Genomic DNA, 25,005 nt, shown 5'->3' on the forward strand with positions numbered 1-25,005 from the left:
AAGCTGCTCCTCATGGGAAGTAGGCACTATGCTGACCAATAGCAACTGTCACAGCACATGGTAACTGTGTCTCCTATAGATACCCCCTACAATTAATCTTGATGATTTCATCTGTTCCTTTCCATTGGACCAGACCTGCAACCTCACCTCCTCTACATAATTCCCTGTGGTGCTGGGGCTCCAACATAAACCAAAACCCTGAGTAATTTCTTTCTTTTTTTTAAGATTTATTTATTTTTATTGCAAAGTCAGATACACAGAGAGGAGGAGAGACAGAGAGGAAGATCTTCCATTTGATGATTCACTCCCCAAGTGACTGCAATGGCCGGTGCTACACCAATCTGAAGCCAGGAACCAGGAAACTCTTCCAGGTCTCCTACATGGGTGCAGGGTCCCAAAGCTTTGGGCCATCCTCGACTGCTTTCCCAGGCCACAAGCAGAGAGCTGGATGGGAAGTGGAGCAACCGGGATTAGAACCGGCGCCTATATGGGATCCCGGCATATTCAAGGTGAGGACTTTAGCCGCTAGGCTACGCCACTGGGCCCTAAAATCCTGAGTAATTTCAAATAAGTATTTGGATTACAAACATTGACACCTGTAAAGCTTGACTATTACCACAATATTGAATTTGATGCTAAGTGTTTTCTCCTGCTGCAGCATTTCTTTCTTCACAGAAGACACTCTGAATCAGAGTCCTATATGAGCTATGAAACAGTTGTCTTCCAATCCTGGAGTGTGTAAAAATATTCCATGTCATGCACAGGGCTCTCTTTGATACGGTTCACACAGAATAGGCCTAAGCAAAATATCATGTTTGAGACATCTGCAATCAACACCACAATGCCTGGATCTGATACACAACCCTGCTCTTCATTTCAGCTTCCTTCCCACTTACACCATGGAATGAAGTGACAGCCTTAGTACTCAGATCCCTGCTACTCTCCTGGGGGCCCAAGATTGAGTGCCAGATGCCAACCTCATCCTGGCTGCTGGGGACATTTGCAGAATGGACGAGCACAGAAGGATTCTGTTTCACTCTCCCCCTCTCTGCCCTCCATTACCTCTCTTCCTCTACTTAGCCCTTTGCTTCTTCTACAACCTCTCTTCAACTGAAGAAATAGTAAGAATAAGACAAGCCAATTTTCCAGCATATGAAGTGCTTGCACAGTAGTATAGACTCCAGTGAAAGTTCACTCGAAGTAAAAGTTTGTGCTGAGAAGTTCGGCTTCTCTCCAGTCTCCTCAATGGCGAACACTACAGCTTTTAGGATCTCCGGAAGTCTGAACCCGTAGAAATGTAAACATGTTGGGAGAAACTAAAGAAGTCAAATTTGCTTGTGATTTCTCTAGTTCCATTTCTATGCTGGGAAGATTTGTTGTGGTGATCTCCTTCTGTTATCAGAGATGGAAGGAAAACCTTGAGTTCAGAACTGTCAGCCTGGAAAATATCTAGTCTTGAAAGGCGCAGAGTGGGAAATTATTGAGATTATTAGCCATGAGTAGGGTTACTCAATCAGTGAATTGCGAAATATTCTTGAATTTCACAACTGAAAGAGGATTATTTTCCTGAAAAGAACTTAAAGATCATAAGAATTAAAAATTAGAGACAGCATTTTGAAAGAGTTGAAGTCATTATTTGGATTGGGAATATTTATTTTATTGGAAAGTTAGATATACAGATATGAAGAGAGACAGAGAAGAAGATCTGCTGATTCACTTTCCAAGAGGATGCAGTGGCCAGAGCTGTGCTAAATTGAAACCATGAGCCATGAACCTATTCCGGAACTCCCATGTGGGTACAGGGTGCCAAGGCTTTGGGCCACCCTCAGCTTCTTTCCCAGGCCACAGGCAGGGAGCTGGATGGAAAATGGGGTGGCAGGGATTAGAACCATTGCCCATATAGGATCCCAGAGTGTGCAAGGCAAGGACTTTAGCTGCTAGGCTACTGAGATGGGCCTGACTTTACAAAGTTTATTTATCCATAGCCCAATGATGATAGGGTAAAAGTTCTACATCCTTCTCTCTGTGCCAGCAAATCAGGAAAGGTCCTCCACTGTGCATGTGCACCCATGAAGCTCAGCTGCACCTGGTGGCTGTGTTACTCAACTAAAGACCCACAGCTTTCCAGGACATATATGCCATTGAGGCTCATAGCAGCCCTTGCCTCAACATACCCATGACTTTACTCCCACAGATTGGATGAAATTTAGCTGTGACTTACAGGAAAGAATTATAGAAGCATGCTTAATTGTCCATATTTACTTTATATTAAGGATGATTAAGTTTCTGTAAATTATTGATTCCAGAAGCTTAAGATAGCATGTGGCGTAACAAAAATTTTGCACAGAACGTTCTGTTTGTAATTAGCAACTGTTGATGTGCATTTTGTCTTCAATGAAATTCCCGGACAAATTGAATTACCATTCAGTTGTTCACTTCTCAAATGCCTGCAGCAGCCAGGGTTCAGCCAGGGTGAATCATGTAGTTGGGAACCCCATCATGATGGTAGGAAGTGAATAAATGGCCACCATCACCACCACTTCCCTGGTTCTGCTTCAACAGGAATCTGCAGTCTGGAACCAGAGACAGGACTTGATCTCATATCATCTATTGTAGGACACAGGCATCCTAACCACTCAGTCAGACACTTGGGATTTTTGCAATATGCACAATGGTGAGAGTTTAGTTCTGTGTAATCCGATCACATGTGCAAATTTCTGTAATCAACATCATAAAGAAAATTCAGAACAGTTTCATGACAGCTGTCATTCACACTTTCCCTGTATAGTCACACACACCTTCTCTCCTCTCCATGGGTTGCATCCTAATTTGGATTCATCTTCACCCAATCTCCCTCTAAGTGATGAAAATATGGATTTTTTCTTCCTTTTTTATTTTTTATATACATAAATTTTATTAATTACACTTCAAATTACACTTCATTATGTGACAGTTTCATAGGCTCTGGGGATGCCCTAACCCCTCCCTGTACCCTCCCCCCATGGTGGATTGCTCCACCTCATTGCTGTATTACATTTTTTTTTTTTTGCATTACATTGCATTATGTGTCATGGTTTTATAGGCCCTGTGATTCTCCCCCCCCACCACCATAGTGTATTCCTCCACCTTGTTGCAGTACCACAGAGCAAATTCAGTTGAGATTCTTTCATTGTGTGCATCTGCCAGGCAAGAAGTCCCGCATCTTATTGTCTAGAAAAGCTCATCAGTTTCTTGGGAAGACCATCTCTGGTCCAAAGGTAGATCCGGCAAAGTGGTTTTGATAGTTCCACAGAGCTGCATTGCTGCCAGTCTCACCACTCCAGGCACGATGCGGTCATTGGAAAATCCACTGAATGTTATAGTCCATCATATAGTCTCCAGTTGGCCCATTTTTTCAATGTCAACATATAGCTGAGGTGGTCGATTGACTTGTTCTGTCCTCTGTCATTTGATGTTTAGCATCCAGAGACTGAAAGCTCGATTGCGGGGAGCCCAGAAGAAACTTTGTGAGATTCCTGTATGCACCAGCAAGCACAGGGCCCGGCACAGTCCATCACCCCTATCGGCTGGTGGTTGCAGTTGCTGGGCTGGTTCCGCATTCCATCCCTGTTTTCTACTGGAACCAATGGGTGTTTGCTGTCCAGCCCGGATCTGACCATCACATACTGGGCCCTCGCATAAACCAGTGGGGGCTGCATCCCAACCTAGTTGGAGCGATCCACAATAATCCCAACCAGGCCCGCCCTCTACCCTGGTCTGCCAGCATGTGTAGCAGACTAATTCAGTCTGTCACATATCCCTTTCTGCTCTCATACATATTAATGGACAATAAGACCTTGTCCCATCTATCCCGCTTAAGTATCTAGCCTTCACGGATGATGTTGGGTGTCACTATGTCTAGCCACCCCAGCTCCCATCCTAGTTTTTGCGCCCTACCATCGGGGTGGTAATCCAAGAGGGTGGTGTCCCCTATTTCCCTCCCACTCCCAGATTGTGCGCTCTTCAGGTGATTCTGTGGTTTAATTTGACTGAATTGGCCCCCAAGTGCCAGCTTCTGCTGTGGTTAGGCCCTAACAACCCTCACCCACTCTAATTGTAGATTACACCAGAAGGAACAATCAGCCCATCCTGGTTTTTCCCTGGCCTGGTCCACATGAGGTACACAGGTGCCGTAGCCCTGCCCAGGTTGGTCTACTCCCATCCTAGCTCCCACTCTCCATTCGGAGTAGCTGTTCAGCAAGGGAACCACCCCTTATTCCCCAGCCGGTTCTGCCCCCTCCCTGCCTGGTTCTCATGTGTGTTGATATGGTGCTGCAGTCACATCTGGCACAGGCAACCTCACCTTGACATTCCAAGTTGTGCATTGCTTTTGTTGCGACCGGTCCTGGCTTGACCCACACTCTGTTCTGGTACTCAGATTTGCCAGTGGATGACATGAACTGATTCAGCCTGGTCTGCCCCAACCCATGCCAAATGTATGCCTGTGGGATTCTTTCCATGACCTCTTGGCTGTTTCCTTCCATGCTTCTTGCGCTTACTTGCAGGGTCTGTGTCCTGACATAGGAGTTGCCTAGGCTCCTCCATCAGAGCCCCTCCCAATACCAGATTTCGCGCATACCAGTGGGTCCTTGAGCCAGCACTGCTCATTTCACTTCCTCTCCTAGTAGGATTAGTGGATTTTCCCAACTGGCCTTCAACCCATTCTGGTTCTTGCTGTTGGATGTTTCAGCCCAGCCACGGCACATCCATACCCACATATAGGGCTCAGTTGGGGTTAAGACTTAGCCTAGTCCGTCCCACATCTAACCTGGTCCTCCAGAGCACCAGAAAGTGTTGCAGTCTGGCCTGTGCCGGTGTGTCTTGTCCCAGTCCACACTTGTGCCAAGGGAGACAACTGTATCTTGACCAGACGCAGCCCCTTTCCAGCTCATGTGTCCCTTGGTGGGAACCTCCACCCAGCTACAGTGTTCCCTTAGCCCCTCAACCGCTGCCTGTTCCCAGCCAGTGATCTGCCTGCCTGTGGTTGCTCTGACTCAGCTTGGCCTAGCCCTTCACCTGTCACAACCTTAGCCTTAGACACTGTGGGTCAGCATCCTTGGCTCACGCAGACCAGTTGGTATAAAAACTTAGCGGGGCATGTGCTGTGCTCCACCCTGGTTAGCAATTTTATTTGTGGGCTAAGGTGTGCTCTGTATTGGGCGGCGTGCCCATTCCATTGCCTTTTAGTACATTGACCAGCTGTTGATGCACCTTTGCCCAAGCTATCCGACCCCTAGTTCCCCAGTGGGAGATGTAACTCGCCTGGGGAACCTCACATGTTTCTCCCCTTGAACCCCTCCCAGCTCCAGTTTTCCTACATGCCACTGCGCTTTGGGCCAGTGCCTGGCGCAGTCCGGCCCTCCCCTTTGCCTTGCTTGAGCTGGTGAACGTTGTAGTCCGGCCCACCCTGCACCCCCCTCAGGATGCACACTCGAGCGCCGCTGCCCCAACTAGTCCAGACTACCATCAGTTCTCCAATCTGTGGTCAAAGGCATGCTTCCCGGCCACACCTAGCTTAGTCCATCACCACTCCATCTCTTGAAGTGACCTGTGGGGCTAGAATTTCCATAGGATTTGTCCCTCACCTCCCCCACAGAATCTTCCCCCGATATGTTTCTCTAGCATGTTGTTAATGTCATAGCTCTGCTTAAGGTGACCGGACTCCGCTGGGTCAGTTCTGTTTCCAGCCCTGTCATCCACCTGGACCAACGGGTATTGTGTTATGGCTCAATTCTACCGACTTCACACTTGGTCCCCACACAAATTAATGGGAGCTGTAGCCCGGTTAGGGGTGGCTCGGCACAACCTCCACCCAGTCTATTCCCTTCACTGTTTTACATGCATGTGAGTGAGTTACCGCAGTCTTGTTCAGTCTGTCCCACCTCTCATTAAACTCTGGAACTTATTGATGCATTTTGAAGCCCAGCTTGACCCAACCAGCCCTCTACCCAGCCCACATAAATACTGGCATGTGCGTTTCTGTTTAGCAATCCCACCCCTGTCCAGGTTTCATGTTCATCAGTGGGGGTAGTTACCTACGAGGCAGGTGCCCACTATTTCCCTACTAGGCCACTTGAGCTTCTGGGTCCTGGTTTGGTTGGTGATTCAGTCTGTTTCTAATAGTTCTTATGGGTACTCTCAGTCAAACCTTCATGTCTCAGTCCCACTCTTGCCCTAGTGTTTATGGTTATTATTACTGGGAGTCACCAGAAATTCATCTCTCACCTACACTAAGGCTGGGGTTATTCAAGGGTGTCTCTAAGCAGCTATTTCTGATCATAAAAACCCCGTAGCTTGCTGCCGGCGGCCAGCAGGCACATCCTGGCACCATTTGGTGCACTGACCACCCATAGCCAGGGACCCCCTCACCGCCTTGCGGCGGTGGTCTTGGCATGCTGAGTCCTCGTTCTCAGATCCAGCCTGGCTGGGGGGCCCCCCAGGGCCAGAAAATATCAATTTTTAAGACTGCTCCAGCTATCTGTAAATAGGAACATTAAAAATAATGTGTTTACTAACTTAATATCCTGACATTTTAAACTAATTTTGGCAATCCCATTTATTTTAATATTTTTCCCCCTTCAATGAAAATAGGCCAAAGCAAAGTCCCTGAAATGCACCGTATGAGGGATTTAATAAATAAAAGGCTGCTGGATGCAAAATGATTCACAAGCATTTATTTGATTACAAGAATTTAATTGATTTATGTATATGTTTAGGTTCTGTGTGTAGACAGGTAATTAAATATGCATTGATGTCACAATTGTTATTTTGCTGAGAATACAAAGAATGAGGAAAGCAAACAGAAATGAGTCATTTTTATGGCCTCAAACACATATGCTGTCCTGCTTCTTGTCTGCATCTATAGTTTTACAGTAGGAATTAAATAATGGGGCAAAAGGACTACAGCTCTGACATTGGAATTGAAAAGTTGAGCTCTAAATAGAACTACTTTGCTTTCAGAATGCTATCATTACTTGTAAGGAGTGTGGACATCACAAGGACATTTTCAGTTATACCTTAGGCTGTAAATTAGCTGCTGAATTATATTCAGACTGTTCTTTTTTTTCTCTCATTTGAAAATGCAGATCTACCTGCTTTATGCAGTTGTGCTATGCACCTGTTCACATTAAGGTAAAGTTTGTTCTAAAGAGGCTTCATTTGTCTCTCACTGTACTGTTCACCATACATCTTATACTCCTAATGTCAGCTTGTCCCATTTAACATCAGGGTGGGTGACTACTTGCTGCTTCAATGCAAATATTACAGACTAATTTTTTTTTCTGCTTTTCCTGAATGTTACCATATTCTTCCCAGACAAAAACATGATGGTTTCATCATGGATGTTTTCAGGGGTCAATGGAGAACTTGTAGAAGACATAGCAATTTGGGCCCGGCATGATAGAGTAGTGGTAAGGTCGTTGCCTTGTAAGTGCCAAGATCCCATATGGCTACTGATTCTGGTCCCAACGGCTCCACTTCCCATCCAGCCTCCTGATTGTGGCCTGGGAGAGAAGTCGAGGACGACCCAAAGCCTTGGGACCCTGGACCTGTGTGGGAGACCTGGAGGAAGTTCCTGGCTCCTGGCTTCAGATTGGCACGGCACCAGCCATTGCGGTTACTTGGGAGTGAATCATTAGACAGAAGATCTTCCTCTCTGTCTCTACTCCTCTCTGTACATCTAACTTTCCAATAAAAGAAATGCCAGGGCGAGGTTGCCTGTACTGGATTTGACTGCAGCACCCAACCAGCACACGTGAGATCCAGGAAGGGAGGGGCAGGGCTGGCAGGGGGACTAAGGGGCTGGTCCCCTCGCCGGACAGCTACTCCCACTGGAGAGCGTGGACTGGGATGGGGACAGACCAGATTAAGCACCTGTGTGCTGCATGTGGACTAGATCAGGGAAAAGCCAGGTTATTCCTGGCTGATTATTCCTGCAGGTGCAAGCATAAATTAGATTGGGTGAGGGATGTTTGGGCTTAGCCGCAGCATCAGCTGGCAGAAGCTGGCACTGGGGACTAATTCTGTCAAGTCAAATCACAGAACCACCTAAAGAGTGCATGAACCGGGACTGAGAGAGACCTGGGAGGGAAAAAGTGGGTTCCCCCATCTTGGGTCACTACTCCTGCGGGAGGGCATGAAAACTAGGATGGGGGCTGGGGTGGCTAGACAGAGAGGCACTCAACAACATCCGTGAGGGCTGGATGGTTGACTTGGTTAGATGGAACTAAACTTTAATACCCATTAACAAGTACAAGAGCTAAATGGGATAGGGACAGAATGGTCTATTGCTACACATACTGGCAAATCAGGGTAGGGGGCGGGCCTGGTGGGAGTTATTGTGGGTCGCCCCTACTAGGCTGCAGCTCCCACTGGTTGATGTAAGGGCCACGTATGTGCTGGGCAGAGCCAGACTAGACTGCAACACCCATTGGTTCCAGTGCAACTCGGGACTGAAAACAGAACCAGTCCAGCAATTGCAACCACCAGCTGATCAGGGTGATGGACTGTGCCGGGGCCTGTGCTTGCCAGAACATAGAAGAATCTGGTCTGGGAATACCTCAAAGTTTCTTTGGAGATCTTCCCAATCGAACTGCTGGACTCAGAACTCTAACCAAGAAAAGATAGAAGACAGAACAGGTCAAATATTCATCTCAGCTATATGTTGGCAGCGAAATATGGGGCAAACGGAGACCTTATGATTGACCATATCAATCAGTGGACGACCTCATCGAGCAAAACAGTCAGTGATTCATAACTGGAGAACTATTAAAACCACTTGAGCAAATTTCTCAGAGCATGCCCCACATCCGGGACTTGGGATGGACGGGAAACCGGGTGGGGGTTCTCCCTCAATATCCCCCTTTACCTCAGATACATGATGGAAACAATATGGACATAATAGTATTACCCACTTCGCTATACCCCCTGAACTTTTTTTTTAAACCGTGATTAACTATGTAAAGATTGTCAACAACAATACAATAAAAATAAAGTAAAAAAAAGAAAAGACATAGCAATTTTAGGAGAATCAAGATGGCAGAATAGGGTAAGGACATGTTTAAACAGAAGTAGAAACATTACCCAGTGTGAAGCAGAGAGGGAGCATTCCAGGAAACAGGAGGAGAGAGAACAAGAGTAGAGGGGTGCCTATAGACTGACAGACACAGGAAAGCAGTGGACATAATGGTGTGGTGTTGCAGTGAGTGAACAATACCCCAGCAGCATTCAGTGAGTGACCATCTGAACTTCAGCTGCAGCTGGAATTCCACCAGCAGCAATATGGGAAGAGGTGTTCACCAGGAGCTCAGGCGATGGATCCAGACAAAGAACTGTCCATCCTACTGGTCTGTTTGATTTCATCAGGAGCAGAGACAGTGCAGGAGGTTCCAGATGGGCAGTGCGGGCAGGGTGGCTTTCACAGCCCAGTCCGCCCCCCTAGAGATGAATCATGCACCATTTTGTTTAAGGAGGCAAAGGCTAAGGGACAGAACTGCATATGCACTGAGCTGGGAGTGAACTCATTTCTGGCTCAGTGAACTGCAACCACATGGTATTCTATAGGTTCCACCAAAAGACATGCCCAGGTAGCCCCCAGACCTGACAGCCAGCAGATCAAGAACTCTAGTAGTGACACATTGGGTGCCATTTTGTACAGTGTACAAAGGCTTTAAAACTGCAGGACAATAGTGAGCTCAGTGCATTGCACTATTACCTCATTGAAAATAATACTTATTTTCACATCGTACAGGTCAAAATAGGTCTGTGTTGTCCTCAGACATAATGGCCAACAGACCCTGGCAAGATCAGTACCACCAACAACCTAGCTATAAAGGACACCTGGTGTGTCCCTAATCCAGGGACCTAGTCCAACCAGAATTGGTTGAAACATTGTACAGACAATGCTGCAGCTTCAGCACAGTATCGCAGGAGGTGGGGAGTGGTGAGCCAGGAGCTGGGGCAACAGAAACCATTGTGGAAATTTAACATAAGAACTCAGACCTGGAAATTGCTGGAGGGAGTAGCACATGTGACTGCAAGCAACGAGCCAGGTACCAACTGTAAGAAGTAAAATCAAACTGCAGGCCTGTGGGTGACACAGCTTAGAAACTTGCCCCAAGGAGAAGAATCTGCTAACCAGAAGTACAATGACCGAGAACAAAAGATGAAACAAAAACAAAATTAATACTACTGAAGACTCCCCTGCAAAGAAGGAAAAGTCTTTGCTTAACTCAGAGCTTGTTATAAAGCTTCCTATCAACAATGAGAAGTATGTAAAGCAAGAGTTCAAGGAATTTAACAAATATGTCACACAGGAAATAGCAGCAATAAATCAAATGAAAGCTGATACATCAGGAATTAAAAATACAGTGCAGCAAATTAAAAGTACAGTGGAGAGTCTCCAAAATAGAATGAAGGAGGCAGAAGAAAAAAAAATCCCAAAATTAGAAGATATATCCTGTCATCGGGGGAAACAAACAAAAAGCTGGAAGCAGAGATGGGCCAAGCTAAAAAAGGAAAAAAAGTATTCAAGAATTGAAAGACACTATTAAGAGGCCAAATTGAAGAGTTATGGGAGTCCCAGAAGATGCAGAAAGAGAAGCTGGGTTTGCAAATGTATTTAATGAAATAATAATAGAAAATTTCCCTAATCTGGAGAAAGAATTGGGAAACAACATGCAGGAGGGGCAAAGAACTCCCAACAGGCTTGATCAAAAGCGATCTTCACCAAGACACATGATTATCAAGCTCTCTTCAATTGAGCATAAGTAAAAGATCCTTAAATGTGCACGTGAAAAAAATCAACTGACATATAAAGGAATACCATTAAACTCACAGGAAACCTCTCACAGGAAACTCTAGAGGCCAGAAGAGAGTGGAGTGACATATTCCAGATGCAAAAAAGAGAGAAAAAAAGTTTGTCCACGATAATGTACCCAGCAAAACTTTCCTTTGTCTTTGAAAATGAAGTAAAATTCTTTCGCAGTTAAAGCTCAGAGATTGTGCCTCTTTCAGTCCTGCCCTACAAATGATACTTCAAGATGTTCTCTTGACAGAGAAGAGGAATAGCACCCAACAAAACCAAAGGTAAATGCAAAGAACATCCCAGTAAAATGACACCAGAAGACTAAACCAATGAACCCATGGCTAAAATGCCAGGACCAAATTACCACCCATGCATATTCACTCTGAATTTAAATCGCCTAGACAGATCAATCAAACATCATCGATTAACAGACAAATGAGTTTTTATCAATTTATTTATTATTTTGTAAGGCAGGGAGATAGAGAGGTAGATACAGGAAGAATTTCTCTGTATAATTACTCCTGAAAGGATCATAACCAGGGAAGCGCAGGGGCTGGGAATTCCATTTGCATCTCTCATATGGGTGACATAAACTCAGATTCTGGAGACACCATCTATTGCATTTCAGGAGAATACAAAGAGAGCGTGCATCAGAAATAGTGGAGCTAGGGACATACGAACAGTCTGCTTAACCTGCTACACAAATAGTACAAAACCCCTAGAGGCATTCTTGAAAGTTCACTGAGCAATTATCTGTTGAAATTTTACGTGAGTGTCACAGTACAGTAGATGTCAAGCTACATTGTCAAACAACACATGATGACTACTTTCCCCATCTGGGAAAAAGAATAATAGATTGATAACCATAGATCCATATGCCAGGGAGTATAAGGAAGGGACATATCATTCTGTAAAGATGAGGGCCTTAAAAGAGGTAAGAGGAGACTTGAGAGCGATGTAACCTGAGAGGTGAATTTAGAAGAATGAAGCAGAAGGATGAAGGAAGAGCCCTGGTAAATGTGTCTCTGACACACATTTGTATACTGGTTTGAAAAGGCCTGGAGAGAAATTCAAGCACACACAAGGAAGTCAGGAGAAGCAGGAGTTACTGACTGCTACAGGGGGTAACCACAGTGAACAACGTTTTTTTTTCCCTTGCTTTTCTGTCTTTTCAGCCATCTATGAGCAGTCCTGCGAGGTGTACATGCATCAAGGGAACAAAGCCGGCTTCTTCCACATCGACACAGATGGCAGTGGGCCCCTGGCACCTCTCCGAGTGTACTGCAGTATCACTGGTAAGGGTGCAAATTCCCTCTCACATTCACCCTCAGCTTTTGAAGCAAAAGGGCCTCTTGTGGAAGAAGACACCTGTGTGGTTGAAATGGTCAAGGACAAATTTTCATAGCAATTAGCAGCTAGATTTCCTCATGAACAACAAGGAAAGGAAAGTAGATCCTTGAACCGAAGGAGGTGTTTTTGAACCAATATTCAGTTGTCTAACATTTTTTGAAAAGGCTTGCCATGAATATTTCTCCCTTAAAAGTTACAAACACAAACAAAACAAGCAACAAATAGTAATAAAAAAGACTGAGAATTAGTGAGAAATATTCTCTTTGTAAGTCAGAAACTTGGCATCATGTCTAGTACTGAGGACTGTGTGAGGAGCTTGACCTGCTTATTAGTGTAATGGGAACAAGGGAAGAATCGGATCTTAACTTTTCTCAAAACATAATTAACACATTAATTATTCCAAGCTGCAGACATTGTACAACTAGGAATTTAGTAATACTACATTTCCTAGGCTTTCTTAGTTTTTTTATGTAAATTTCCCTAATCCTTGATTTGGGCCCAGCGGTATGGCCTAGCTGCTAAAGTCCTCCCCTTGAAAGCCCTGGGATTCCATATGGGCCTCGGTTCTAATCTCGGCAGCTCCACTTCCCACCCAGCTCCCTGGTTGTGGCCTGGGAAAGCAGTTGAGGACGGCCCAATGCATTGGGACACTGCACCCATGTGGGAGACCCGGAGGAGGTTCCAGGTTCCCGGCTTCGGATCGGCGCGCATCGACCCGTTGTGGCTGACTTGGGGAGTGAATCATTGGATGGAAGATCTTCCTCTCTGTCTCTCCTCCTCTCTGTATATCTGGCTGTAATAAAATGAATAAATCTTAAAAAAAAAATTCCCTAATCCTTGATCTCCAAAAATTAAAGAAGGGGTAAGATGGCCAGCGATTACTGTGTGTCCATGGTCACTGGCAACTTAGATGAGAGTTGGAAACTATCATTTCCTTTAATCCTCATAATAAATGTCCAGGGCAGATGTTTCACATCTCCATTTTATAAAGAAAGATGAAGAAAGAAGACAATATGCTCCTTTCTTTAGTGGGGTACGTACTACATCCTGTGGCCACACATGGAAATTCTGAAAGCAAATAAACCCTCTTCCGCTTCAGCAAAAGCCTGTGGATTGAGACATTATACATAGGTTTTGCTTTAAAGTGCTTTCAATTATTACTTTTTGCTACAAAATAATCAGTGGTCATTGTACAAAGTTTGAGGGGGAAATATAAAATCAGAAGCAAGTATCAATGTTCCCATTTATTCATAATCTCAAGAATGCCATTGTCATTATATTGTTGGAATTGTCTAGGTACCTTTGTTATAAATGAGCATTTTTAAATTTTTTAAGATTGATTTATTTTTATTGGAAAGTCAGATATACAGAGAGGAGGGGGAGAGGCAGAGTGGAAGATCTTCCATCTGATGATTCACTCCCCAAGTGGTTGCAGTGGCTGGAACTGAGCCAATTCATAGCCAGGAGCCAGGAGCTTCTTCCAGGTATCCCACGGAGATGCAGAATCCCAAGGCTTTGGACCATCCTCCACTGCTCTCCCAGACCACAAGCAGGGAGCTGGATGGAAAGTGGGGCCACTCACTAGAACTGGCCCCCATATGGGATAACAGCACGTTCAAGGCAAGGACTTTAGCCATAGGCTACTGCGCCAGGACCAAATGAGCATTTTTGTACACATATACATATGCATGTTAATAATTTTGGTTCCAGAATCCAAGTGTACTTCTTTACTATATCATTGAAATGCATTCTGAAGTTAAAGTGCATGTATTAAATAACCACAAAATTTTAAGTTTTCATAAAGAATGTAACTGCAAAGCCACAGAGGGGAATACTGATTCACAGGCAAATCCTATCAGCTTCATCACGTGGGACCATCTGCTTCTGAAGATGTAAACTTGTTCCACTCTGTGTGTAAACCAGCTGACACTCATGAGGGCGAGTGCAGGTTGCTGAGTGTCTGATGGGATTCTGCGGCCAGCAGAGCCTCTCACTCTGTCCAAGCTGAACAGGCTCAGTGTTTGCTGGGCATTTCCTTGGAATGTGAACAAGATATGTACGTCTTTGTATGTTCTTCCCCTGAAGCATCCATAAATATAAGAGTAAAGCTTTGCAGAAGTCAGAATACACACCTCTCACGATGAATTTGACATTTTATAATATGTAAATAAGTAGCACTATGTACATATTTCTGTTTGGAAGGTTTGCAAACTAATATTTTACTTACTGTTTTTCGATGTAACTTATTTTTCACTTATGTTAGTCAAAGACTTCATGGCTCTACTAAGCAAAAGCTCCAGAAATAAATGTGGAACAACCATAGCCCAGTAAGTCATGTAAACAATTATCAAATGAAATTCAACTTTTAGAATAGTCACAAAATCATTAACACTACAGTAGTGTATAATTTCTGTTAATTAGTTTTTTACAGAGACTCAAAACTGTGTCTCAATAAAACACTTTTTGCAGTAAAAACTAATACACATGGCATCTCTGTATGGCAGAACATATGGCTTTTGTCTCTGTGTTTGGGTTATTTCACTGAAAATCATATCCTCCGATTTAATGTTCGGCATTATTAAACATGAGCAACTCATGTCATGATATAAAATATGATAGAGTTGTGCAGGGAATGGAGCAGAGGGGAATGGAAAGAATGAGGGAACAGAAGAAGCAGAACTGGGAGATGGCATTGTGGTGCAGTAGTTTAAGCTGTGGGAACAAGGCACCTCATTTTGCAGTTCCTGTGGTGATCCTGACTACTTCACTTCTATTCTGGCTCCCTGATCATATGCCAGGGAACAAAGCTGGAAACAGTCCAGGTACTTGAGCTCATGCACCTGTGTGGGAGGACGAAAGAATGTTCTGCGTACCTGGGTTTGGTCTGACCTGTTTCTGGCTGCTGTGGTCATTTGGAGAATGGACCAGGGCAAACAGGATCCCTTTTTCTGTGTTTCTCTCTGACACTCTGCCTTTGAACAAAATAAACACATTTTTTGAAAAAAGAAAAAGGATAATTTGACAAGGAATGTTGTTGTGCCCTTAGGATTAATTTCTGAAAACCTGAAGCTGCTTTCCCCTGCTGCTTTCAGCAGCATCCGTGGAGGAATCCCATAGAGAATAACAATAGTGTGTGTAGCAGGGGGGTGTGGATTTCCTTTCTTCTCCTTCTCAAGGCAGCTGAGGGCTAGAGACCCAATTCTCCAGGCAGTCTGAATTCACAGCATTGTGCTCATTCAGGATCCAGAGTTTCACATGGAGGTGTCTCCTAAGCAGACACCTTGGTTCTGTGTCTCCTGAAGAATGGTCCCTCAGCTCGCTACCTGAGAAGGGGCGACTCCTTTGTCCTGACAGCTGTTTCTGTGTCTGCCGCCTGAGTTCCTCACCCATCCTGAGACAGTTCTGTCTGTGCACATCAATGACAAGCAGGCTGAGCTTTTCGCAGCATGATCCTAGTCAATGGCCCCAAGTAATATAAAGTGGCAGCTCCCCTATGATGGGAAAGTCAGTTGATTTATCAGAGCAATTAAGTGATAGAAAAATATGCACAGAAGGTAGACCACTACAATTTTGTTCATGTATAATAACCAGAGAAAGAACTCTCATTTGTAGTTCACTCCCCAAGTTCAAGCAGTGTCTGGGATGGGACATGATTTCCTATATATTTTTCCAAACATGGTAACAAAGATCTATGTACATACATGCCGTTGTCTGCTGCCTTCCGGAGTCTACATTAGCAGAAATTAAATCAGGGGCATAACATGATATTGAACCCATGAACTCCAGTATGCGATGTGACTATCTTAATCAGACATTTTAATGGCTAGATCAAAACCTCGACTCACCTGAACAGGTGCAAGCCAAAGTTCCATCAGGCTCCAGATCTGACCTTGAGTTTCTTTTTTTTTTAAGATTTATTTATTGTTGTTGAAAGGCAGATATACAGAGAGAAGGAGAGAGAAGGAGATACAGAGAGGAAGATCTTCCATCCAATGGTTCACTCCCCAAGTGAGCGCAACAGCTGGAGCTGAGCCAATCTGAAGCCAGGAGCCAGGAACTCTTCTGGGTCTCCCACATGGATGCAGGGTCCCAAGGCTTTGGGCTGTCCTCAACTGCTTTCCCAGGCCTCAAACAGGGAGCTGAATGGGAAGTGGGGCCGCTGGGATTAGAACTGGCGTCCATATGTGATCCCGGGTGTGCAAGGCGAGGACTTTAACCACTACACTATCATGGCAGGCCCTGGCCTTGAGTTTCTAACCAAGGGGATCTGCTGCCTGAACTCCAGAGGAACAGTAAGAGGGAAAAGGTTTTTCGGATGGTTCTTGAGTAAAACCATATGATTTAGTTGATCCTGAGTAAAACACAAAATCACTCTAAGCATTGGAAGCAAGATATCCTCATCACACCGTGAGTGGATTATATCTTTAATTCCCTTTGCGGATTGTGTACAGTATGCTGAGCATGTGAAAGGAAGTTACAGGCAGGAATCATAGTGCAATAGTTAGAACAGAAGTCCTCCCACCAGCAGTCAGAAGTCAGGATGTGGTAGTGGGTTCCAGAAGAGACGCTGAGTCTTCAGAGCAATTGAGATATCACCTGACAGACACCCAGCTCAGAGCAGATGGCGACTTAGCTCAGTCTCTCCACAGACTGTCAGTCTCTTTTATAGATTTTATACTAGCCAAATCCATCCAGAATCCAGAAATCCAGAGCAGTCAAATTTTCCTAGGCACAGAGAAAGCTGGAGCAATGTGGAAGGTGGGTCTTGTGGGATGAATGAAAGATGTGCATTGATTTAATTCAAGGACTAACCAAAGGAGTCGGGAAAAATAATTCGGTTCATCAGTAACCACAGTTGGTAGTTTGGATGCAGACTGCAAGGGAAAGCCACAAACTGTGCAAATAAGTAAATCCTGGAGTAATGAACTTTATCCTCAACCACAAAGGGTTTTTGTTTAACTGGGAAGATTGAGTGAGGGAAAGTTGGGATCAATTTGAGAAACACACAGTGAATAAATAACCTTAGGGAACCAAGTAACCTGAAAGATTGGTACTCAATTTACGAGTAATTCGGAGACAAGAAGATAGCCAAGAGGAGCCTGACATATTTAAACAAATTTTTGTTATTATTGTTTTTGTTAAAAAGGGCATCAGGGCTCCAATCCACTATTATCTAGTTGCAGTATTTCAGCTGATGAAAGCATCTGCAGTCATTTGGCTTCATCAGTCTATTGGTCAAGAAGGGAGGGATGTTTTTTGATAACCAGGAATCCAGCATGGACTAAGAATTGAGATGGTGGGTGAAAAGGTACTTAGGTGGACTGCTGGATAGGTAAGATGCCATCAGACAATAAAAGACTTCTTGGCGCTGAGGTTTATACCCAGGAAAAGCCAGGAGTGGAGACAAAACAGGGCAAGGGCAAGGGTTCAGATTAGTGAACAGCTGACATGCCTCTATAGGCAGCTAGGTTTTTTGTTTTCCTTGATCAGATGGTGAATTACAACAGATTGACAGGAACATAGCATCCACATGTGTAGTCAAATACTCTTAGATATTTTCTGTGAAGGTGTTTTAATGGGTAAAATGAACTTTTAATTCAATGAGTTTCAAAAAAGGTTTTTCTCTGTAGCGTGTGTTATCATCATCCGCTTAGTGAGGTCTTTAGGAGAAGAAACGCAGTCCTTGCTTAAACAAGAAAGGATTCTGCCATTTGATGTCTTTGAACGTGAGCTGCAATTTTCTCTCTAGCCTGCTGGTCTAACTTACAGTTAAACTTTTATAATTCAATTCCTTGAAATCTTTCTTTCTCTCAAACACACACACACACACACACACACACACACACACACACAGTTTATTCTGTTGAGCTAGGGTGCCAGCACTTCACTCTCCTCTTCTGTAAATTTTAACACAACACCAGCAACATTAATTTGTTACAACTGTGTATACTTGTGATTCCCGATTAACCGTGAGCTCCTTCGTAAAAAATAAAGGACAGGGTATGACAAGTCCTTGAATCTACGTTTACACACACACACTGGGTAAATCCAATGTCAGTTGAACTCTGCGAAATCATTGCTAAATTGAAGACTAATCTTTACTTCTCTGTCTTTATCTTTCCATTTTCCACAATTTATCTTAGGCTGAGGTTCTGTCCTGTGAAATCAATAACAGTCATGAGACAACCCTCAGTGCTTAACCAAACTGTACTTAAGTTATCTCCTCCACTTGCTATCTTGTCTATGAATGCAGTTCCAAACAGGAGCACCTGGGGCCCAGCTCAGTAGCCTAGTGGCTAAAGTCCTCACCTTGCATGTGCTGGGATCCCATATGGGTGCCGGTTCTAATCCTGGTGGCCTGGTTCCCACCCAGCTCCCTGCTTGTGGCCTGGGAAAGCAATCGAGAATGGCCCAAAGTCTTTGGATTTTGCATCCACCTGGGAGACCCAGAGGAAACTCCTGGCTCCTGGCTTCAGATTGGTATAGCTGTGGCCATTGTGGCCACTTTGGGAGTGAGTCAACAGACGGAAGTTGTTTCTCTCTGTCTCTCTTCCTCTCTGTATAGCTGACTTTGCAATTAAAAAAAAAAAAAAACTTATCTGCTGCTAGTTGCCTCCATGAATTTGCATTTCATCCCTGAAAACCTAGAGAGGGGGTTAGGAGAACACAAGGAAACTTCCAAAACATCAAGACGTAAAAGGAGCTATGAATACATTTATTTTGGCCCCATTTTTTTTCAAACTACATATTGTCTACATATTTTTGAAGATCTCTGCATGAAACCATTTCAAAAATTTGCAAGGCCAGCATAGTGGCATTACAGACGATGCCTCTGCTGATGGCTCCACCATGCAGGGGTACCAGTGCAATACTGACTGCTCCACTTTTGATCCAACTTTCTGGAAAAGCAGCAGAGGTTGGACCAAGTCTTTGGGCCTCCACAAGGCAAACATGGGAGACAGAAGAAGTACGTGGTTCCTGATTTCAACTGGCCACTGAGGAGTGGGTTAGCAAACAGATCATTTCTGTCTTTCTGTCTCTTCTCTCTCTGGAACTCTGCCTTTCCATTAATAAAAATAATTTTAAAATACATATTTTAAAACATCTATGCACAAAAATCTATACTCGGATCATACAGTTTTTCACCAGGGCAGAGTACTGCAGGTAATGCTGCTGTTTGTGACACCTGCATCTAATAGAAAAATACTGGTCTTGAGTCCCAGATACTTTGCTTCCAATCTTGAGCTTGGCAGTGTACCCAGAAAGCATTATGCCATGGTCTAAGTACTTCGACCCTACCACCCACAGAGAAGTCCAGATGAACTCTCTGGCTCCTGGCTTCAGCATGGCCCAACTTTGGCTTTCAATGAGCATTTGGGAATGAATCAGTGAATAGATATTCTCCTTAACTCCCTCTCCTTTCATCTTGCCTTTCACATAAGGATGCATCCATTTTTTAACATATATTTTAATAATTTTTAAAAGATTTATTTTATTTTTATTGCAAACTCAGATATACAGAGAGGAAGATCTTCTGTCCGATGATTCACTCTCCAAGCGGTCACAAAAGCCAAAGCTGATCCAATCTGAAGCAAGGAGCCAGGGGCCTCTTCTGGGTCTTCCACGCAGGTGCAAGTCCTAAGGTTTGGGCCATCCTCAACTGCCTTTCCAGGGCACAAGCAGTGAGCTGATGGAAAGTGGGGCTTCTGAGTTTAGAACCGGCACCCATATGGGATCCTGGCACGTTCAAGGCGAGGACTTTAGCTGCTAAGCTACTGCACTGGTCACCGGATGAATCTTAGAAAAAAAAAAAAGTACCCATCTTTAATTCCATTTTTCATATAATTCCTTAAAATCTCTTTCATAGTAACCTTAGCCATAAAAAACAACCTTCTTCTATTGTTGGCTGTAAAATCCACGCTCCCCTGCTGCAGCTGCTGTGCTGTTTCAGAGGCTCTGAGGACCTGTGGGGTGACTGTCTCAGGGGAATCTTCCAATACCCACAGGGCAGAATAAAATGAAAAAGCTCCGTGACTAGATATTCCTTGGAAGCTGACATTTCACTACATCCTCCTCAGTTTAAGCATGTCAAATACATGTCCAAGTAGCAAGACACTTTTGCTTTATAAGGCACAACGGCATGTTGACATGCAAAATTATTTTTTCTAGAATCACTAGCAAAAGATATTTGTTTTGTGTCTGGAGGGGTGCAGTGCTGACTTCACGCGTGGACTTTTGTGGCAGTTATCTGGTACTGTAAAGGACTTGCCACAAACATGTTGCCAGATACCTAAAGCAGAACTTTTTTTTTCCTCAAACAGTTCATAATACTTTGATACACCACCTTTCAAATCTCCATATCTTACAAATCTAACTGTTACAATGCTGTTTCCCACTCCCTGAGCAGAAGCCTTTACTTTTCATTAAAACCTACCAAATTATGCATACTGGAATTTATTGGGAAGCTGTTTTTGAATTCTGCCCAATATTCTTGTACATAATTATGCAATGTGATCACAGGTAATCAGTTATCATCCCAGCTTTGCTGGGAAGTAAGGAGAACATTTTCCCATACACTTGGCACAGCTTGAGCAATGGTGGTGGTTTACCTCTGGGCTGCTAGAGACGAGGCATCATCCAGGACATAGGATGGGGCTGCACGGCTGGCCATTTATTTGTACACAGATAGCTAATTTTTGGTAGTTGCATTGTATGGTAAAACAAGAAGAATGCAGTGCTGTGTCCTATGCTTTTGTGAGAAAGTTCCAGGCTCCTACTGAAAAGCATGACTGTCCACACCCTCTTTCTCCTCACACACCACTTCCTTGCCAAAGACTCACAGAACAAGCTGTGCTCATGTTCTCACATTTATTGCTTATCATAAGCTGAGTAAGCATTGACTGTAGAAGTAGCATGTTGAAATTGTGTCACTTGATTACAGACTACAATAAAATCATGTTGATTATCCACAAGATACCAAGCCCGTGCAGCATGCTTCACTGTGAAGCATCTAGGATAATTTTCATTTCACAATTGTATTAGGGAAGCTAATAAATTCTGGGGGGCAGAATACAAATTGTTGCTGTCTAGGTTTAAGGCTTTGCTCTGTACGCAATACGTCTTATCACAGAGAGGTAAGGTAAAGACTTTGGGGCCAGGACAGACTACCCTTTAGTGCTTTGCATCAGTTTGCATTGTAATCTCTGTTGTCAAGTGCTAAGGAACCGATGAGAGGATAGAGATGATGGGAATCCTGTTCCTGGGCTTCATATACTTTATAATCAAAACTTGCAACGTCTTCGCCCATCCAGACTCGTAATTGAGATTACAGGCAGAGTGATCTTGTAGAAACGTACATAAGGCCACGCTTCCTCAACACATTGACCTCCACCTGCATCCATGCATGTTCTTTCTCCTTGGTTTTCAATTTTCAAAGGCTAGTGAAGACTGATGAATTGACATGAATCAATTAAAATTTTTAGAACAACATCCATGCGTATTGCAGTCTCTGAAATGTTACATTACTGTTTTTGTTGTTTTACCATGTTTTTAGAAGAGCCATAGACAGGACTCTTAATCTTTGTATTTGGCGTCTGTCTCTGCCAATGGAGAGTGAGGATGATCTGGCTGCATCTACTCAATGCAACGAGTGAGGGGATGAAGACTATTGGAAAGTGACTGCCACACAGCAAACAGAAAGGGATCTGAGGTCCTTCCCAGATGTTCTGTTCTCTCCCCCCTGGACACAGGTCTCATGTCACCAGGGAGAAGGTCTCAGCAGCTGTGTCTCCTTGCTGGATTCATTCCTGGAGCTCATACTGTGTGGCTCAGGAGCACCTGAAAGCATTGCAACAATATTTGCATTGCTGTTAAGACTCACAGCAGCAGTTTGCGTTCTGTAAATAAAAGCCTAGTGACTACAAAGACATTTGGATAGTTCAGACAATGATGGTCTTATCTAGGTGCTTGTCTTCCTGTTTAATGCATTGTACATTAAAAAAAAAAAAACCTCAGGGTCTTTCTAGAAGGCTAATCTGTTAGGGAGGAGCTTGGGGGCAGTAATACTTGTGTTGAAGGCTTGAGCCTAACGAAGTTTCTCTCAGAAAGCAGCAGATAGCACAATCTGCTGCTAAATTAGACCATTAAACTAAACTACTAAATAAAGAAGCTGTAGCATTACCCCAAAATTAAAGCATTGTCAGCCTTAAATTGACAAGAATGTTAGCAGGTTCTTAGAAAAATTCGTTTTACACATTCAGCAGAGCCAGTGGATTCCAGCCCACATGAATAAGAACAGGAGGCTCAGGTGATAGAAATGGGATTTCCATTCTCACAGCTTTCCTTTGCCATTCACTGACTTCCTGAAGTCCTTACTCATCTCCATTTGTTACATCTTTATTTTTCCTGTGTTCAGTTACTTACACATTTCTCATTATCTCACTCATCAATTCAAGCAGTTATTCAGAAAATAAGCCTTTAAGGTGAACTTCCAATTGCTGTGCTGAGCTAGACACCGAGGTTATAAACTGAATGAATTCATTCTTGTTCTGTAGAAACAGGAGGATACAGATGATTGTATCCATGGTGCAAGAATAGGAGTTGACAGATGGTATGGGGACAATAAAAAAGGGTGAGGTAGACACAAGTGTACAAGGTAACTGGGTGGTTGTTGGAGAAGCTGCCTATGAAGCTATCATTGGTAACAATCCTTGAGTATATACTGGCATGAGTCAATGGTAATGATATCTTGCATTCTCAATACCATGTAGTTTTCCCAGTGGCCCTGGGGAGAAATTGCACTCTCTCCATTTTGTATGGCAAAGCACTGAAATCTCAACCACTAAGACTCCCAAGGGACAAACAATGGATGCAGGAATTTAAGCTGGTATTCTCAAACCTGGGTTCAGGGAGAGAGAGTTCCTGATGTGAGAAAAGGTCCCCATACCCAGACGCAAGACACAATCCCCAGTGGACTATGTCTTGCCCATTGCTCAACTTCCCCTTAGTCAGTGCCTAGGACGAAACGTCCTCCATGAAGTGATCCCAAGGAAAGGAGCTCTCTATTGTGCCCACTCACCTTCCTAATCATCATGTTCTTAGGACTGCAATCTGTGCTTCTGTCTTGGGTAGCAGGGATTCCACTACTCAAGCTGCCCTGCAGCACCCCTGAGCACAGGCTGTGCATTAGCAGAAATAGAAGTCAGGAGTAGGGTCCATGTACTCTGATGTAGGATGCAGGAATTGTACCAAGCACTCAGGGCCCTTCAAATTCTTTTCTTCTGCAAGGTTTCCAGCTTGGTCCCTGTTATTAGTTGGGTTTCATGCTGCTGATCTTTTTGAAGAGTACACTCTAGTCATAATGTAAAATGTCCCAAAGGGAGTATTTTTTCCCATGATTATTTACTTATGTTAGAGCATTTTCAGCAAGAAAACCTCCTGGGTTATGTCTGCCCCTCCTTGTATCCATCAGTAGCCCCATAACATCAGTCTGTCCCATGACTGGATTTGCTCAGCTTCCCTGTGTGGCTTAGGATGCTCTGCTACATCTCTGCACTGTGCAGGTGACCTGAAGCACCGCATGATGATGTTGTGAATGCCCATTCTCCTACATTGCCTCACAGTCTCTCGATGGCCCACACATTTCCACTGTTGCATTATTGTTTTCTATCATTATATTTCCAGTGCTGTATTTTCTCTACATTGTAGCTGTCTTTGGCCTCCATCTCTACAGAAGAGCTCCTCCTTTCTTGCACTGTCTCTACATCCTTTCCTCTCACCACAGACCCATAAATCATTTAATTTTGAAACGATGATACTGTTGCCCTCCTTATTGCTTTCATATTCAGATTATTCCTTTAAGAGCTTGCCATGGTCCCTTTAGTTCTACTTCTGTATCAATATTGCTGCATACCATTGCTTTCTATCAACAGGTGTTTGTCTATGTCTACTAGTAGTTTGATTTTTGTCTATGTCTACTAGTAGTTTAATTTTTTTCCTACACCAGACTCAGCTGTTTTCCAAGGAAGACATTGTTCTTTCTGGAAATTTAATACCTCCTATTTGGAAATCAAAGTTGATATGTTCAATTGATCTCTAAATTATTTCAGTGGACAGAGCTGTTGCTGATGTAGCGGCATCTAAATTATGAGTTCATAAGGTGTTCTCTGTATACTTGCAGTTTTATCCAATATTTCCCATCATTCTCTTTTCTATGCCCCTCTTCCATCATTGTAAAATTGCTCTAGTGATACTAAAATATTTATTAATCATCTCTACCTTATAATATATATAATGATGATTTCTGAAATATATCATTAATGTTAGTACAAATGCATATAAAACTTGAGTATTTCTCCAACTTTTAATTTTTAACCATAGACAGTATTTCTCCAGGGGTGTACAGTCAGATAGAATAATGAATTTTAAAGTTACTGTAGATGTTATTTCCCCATTTTCTGTCTATGTCTACTAGTTTTTTTTTCCTATACTAGACTCAGCTGATTTCCTAGGGAGGCATTGTTCTTTCTGGAATTTTAGTATTTCCTATTTGCAATCAGGGATGGTTTAACATTCAGAAATCAATAAATGTGATATACCACATCAAAAAATCGAAGAGCAAGAATAATGCAATAGTTTCTATAGATGCAGAAAAAAACTTTTGATAAAATCCAACATCATTTCATACTAAAAACTATAAATAAGCTTGGCATGTAAGGAACATTCCACAACATAATCAAAGCAATACAAGAAAAAGCCCAATGCTAGTGTCATACTGCATGGGCACAGACTGGAAGTTTTCCCACTAAGATCTG

The 25,005-nt window shown here is 43.5% G+C and overlaps 1 protein-coding gene across 1 annotated transcript in view; it reads left to right on the forward strand.

The window, feature by feature from the left end:
* LOC131478741 (contactin-associated protein-like 5) overlaps nucleotides 1-25,005 on the forward strand; it is a 172,243-nt gene that overhangs the window by 44,273 nt on the left and 102,965 nt on the right. The window contains exon 5 of the mRNA XM_058659314.1: nucleotides 12,019-12,138. Coding sequence (XP_058515297.1) covers nucleotides 12,019-12,138 — 120 coding nt within the window. The remainder of the gene's footprint in view (nucleotides 1-12,018; nucleotides 12,139-25,005) is intronic.

Source organism: Ochotona princeps, chromosome Y (assembly GCF_030435755.1).
Source record: "Ochotona princeps isolate mOchPri1 chromosome Y, mOchPri1.hap1, whole genome shotgun sequence".
Taxonomy (NCBI): domain Eukaryota; kingdom Metazoa; phylum Chordata; class Mammalia; order Lagomorpha; family Ochotonidae; genus Ochotona; species Ochotona princeps.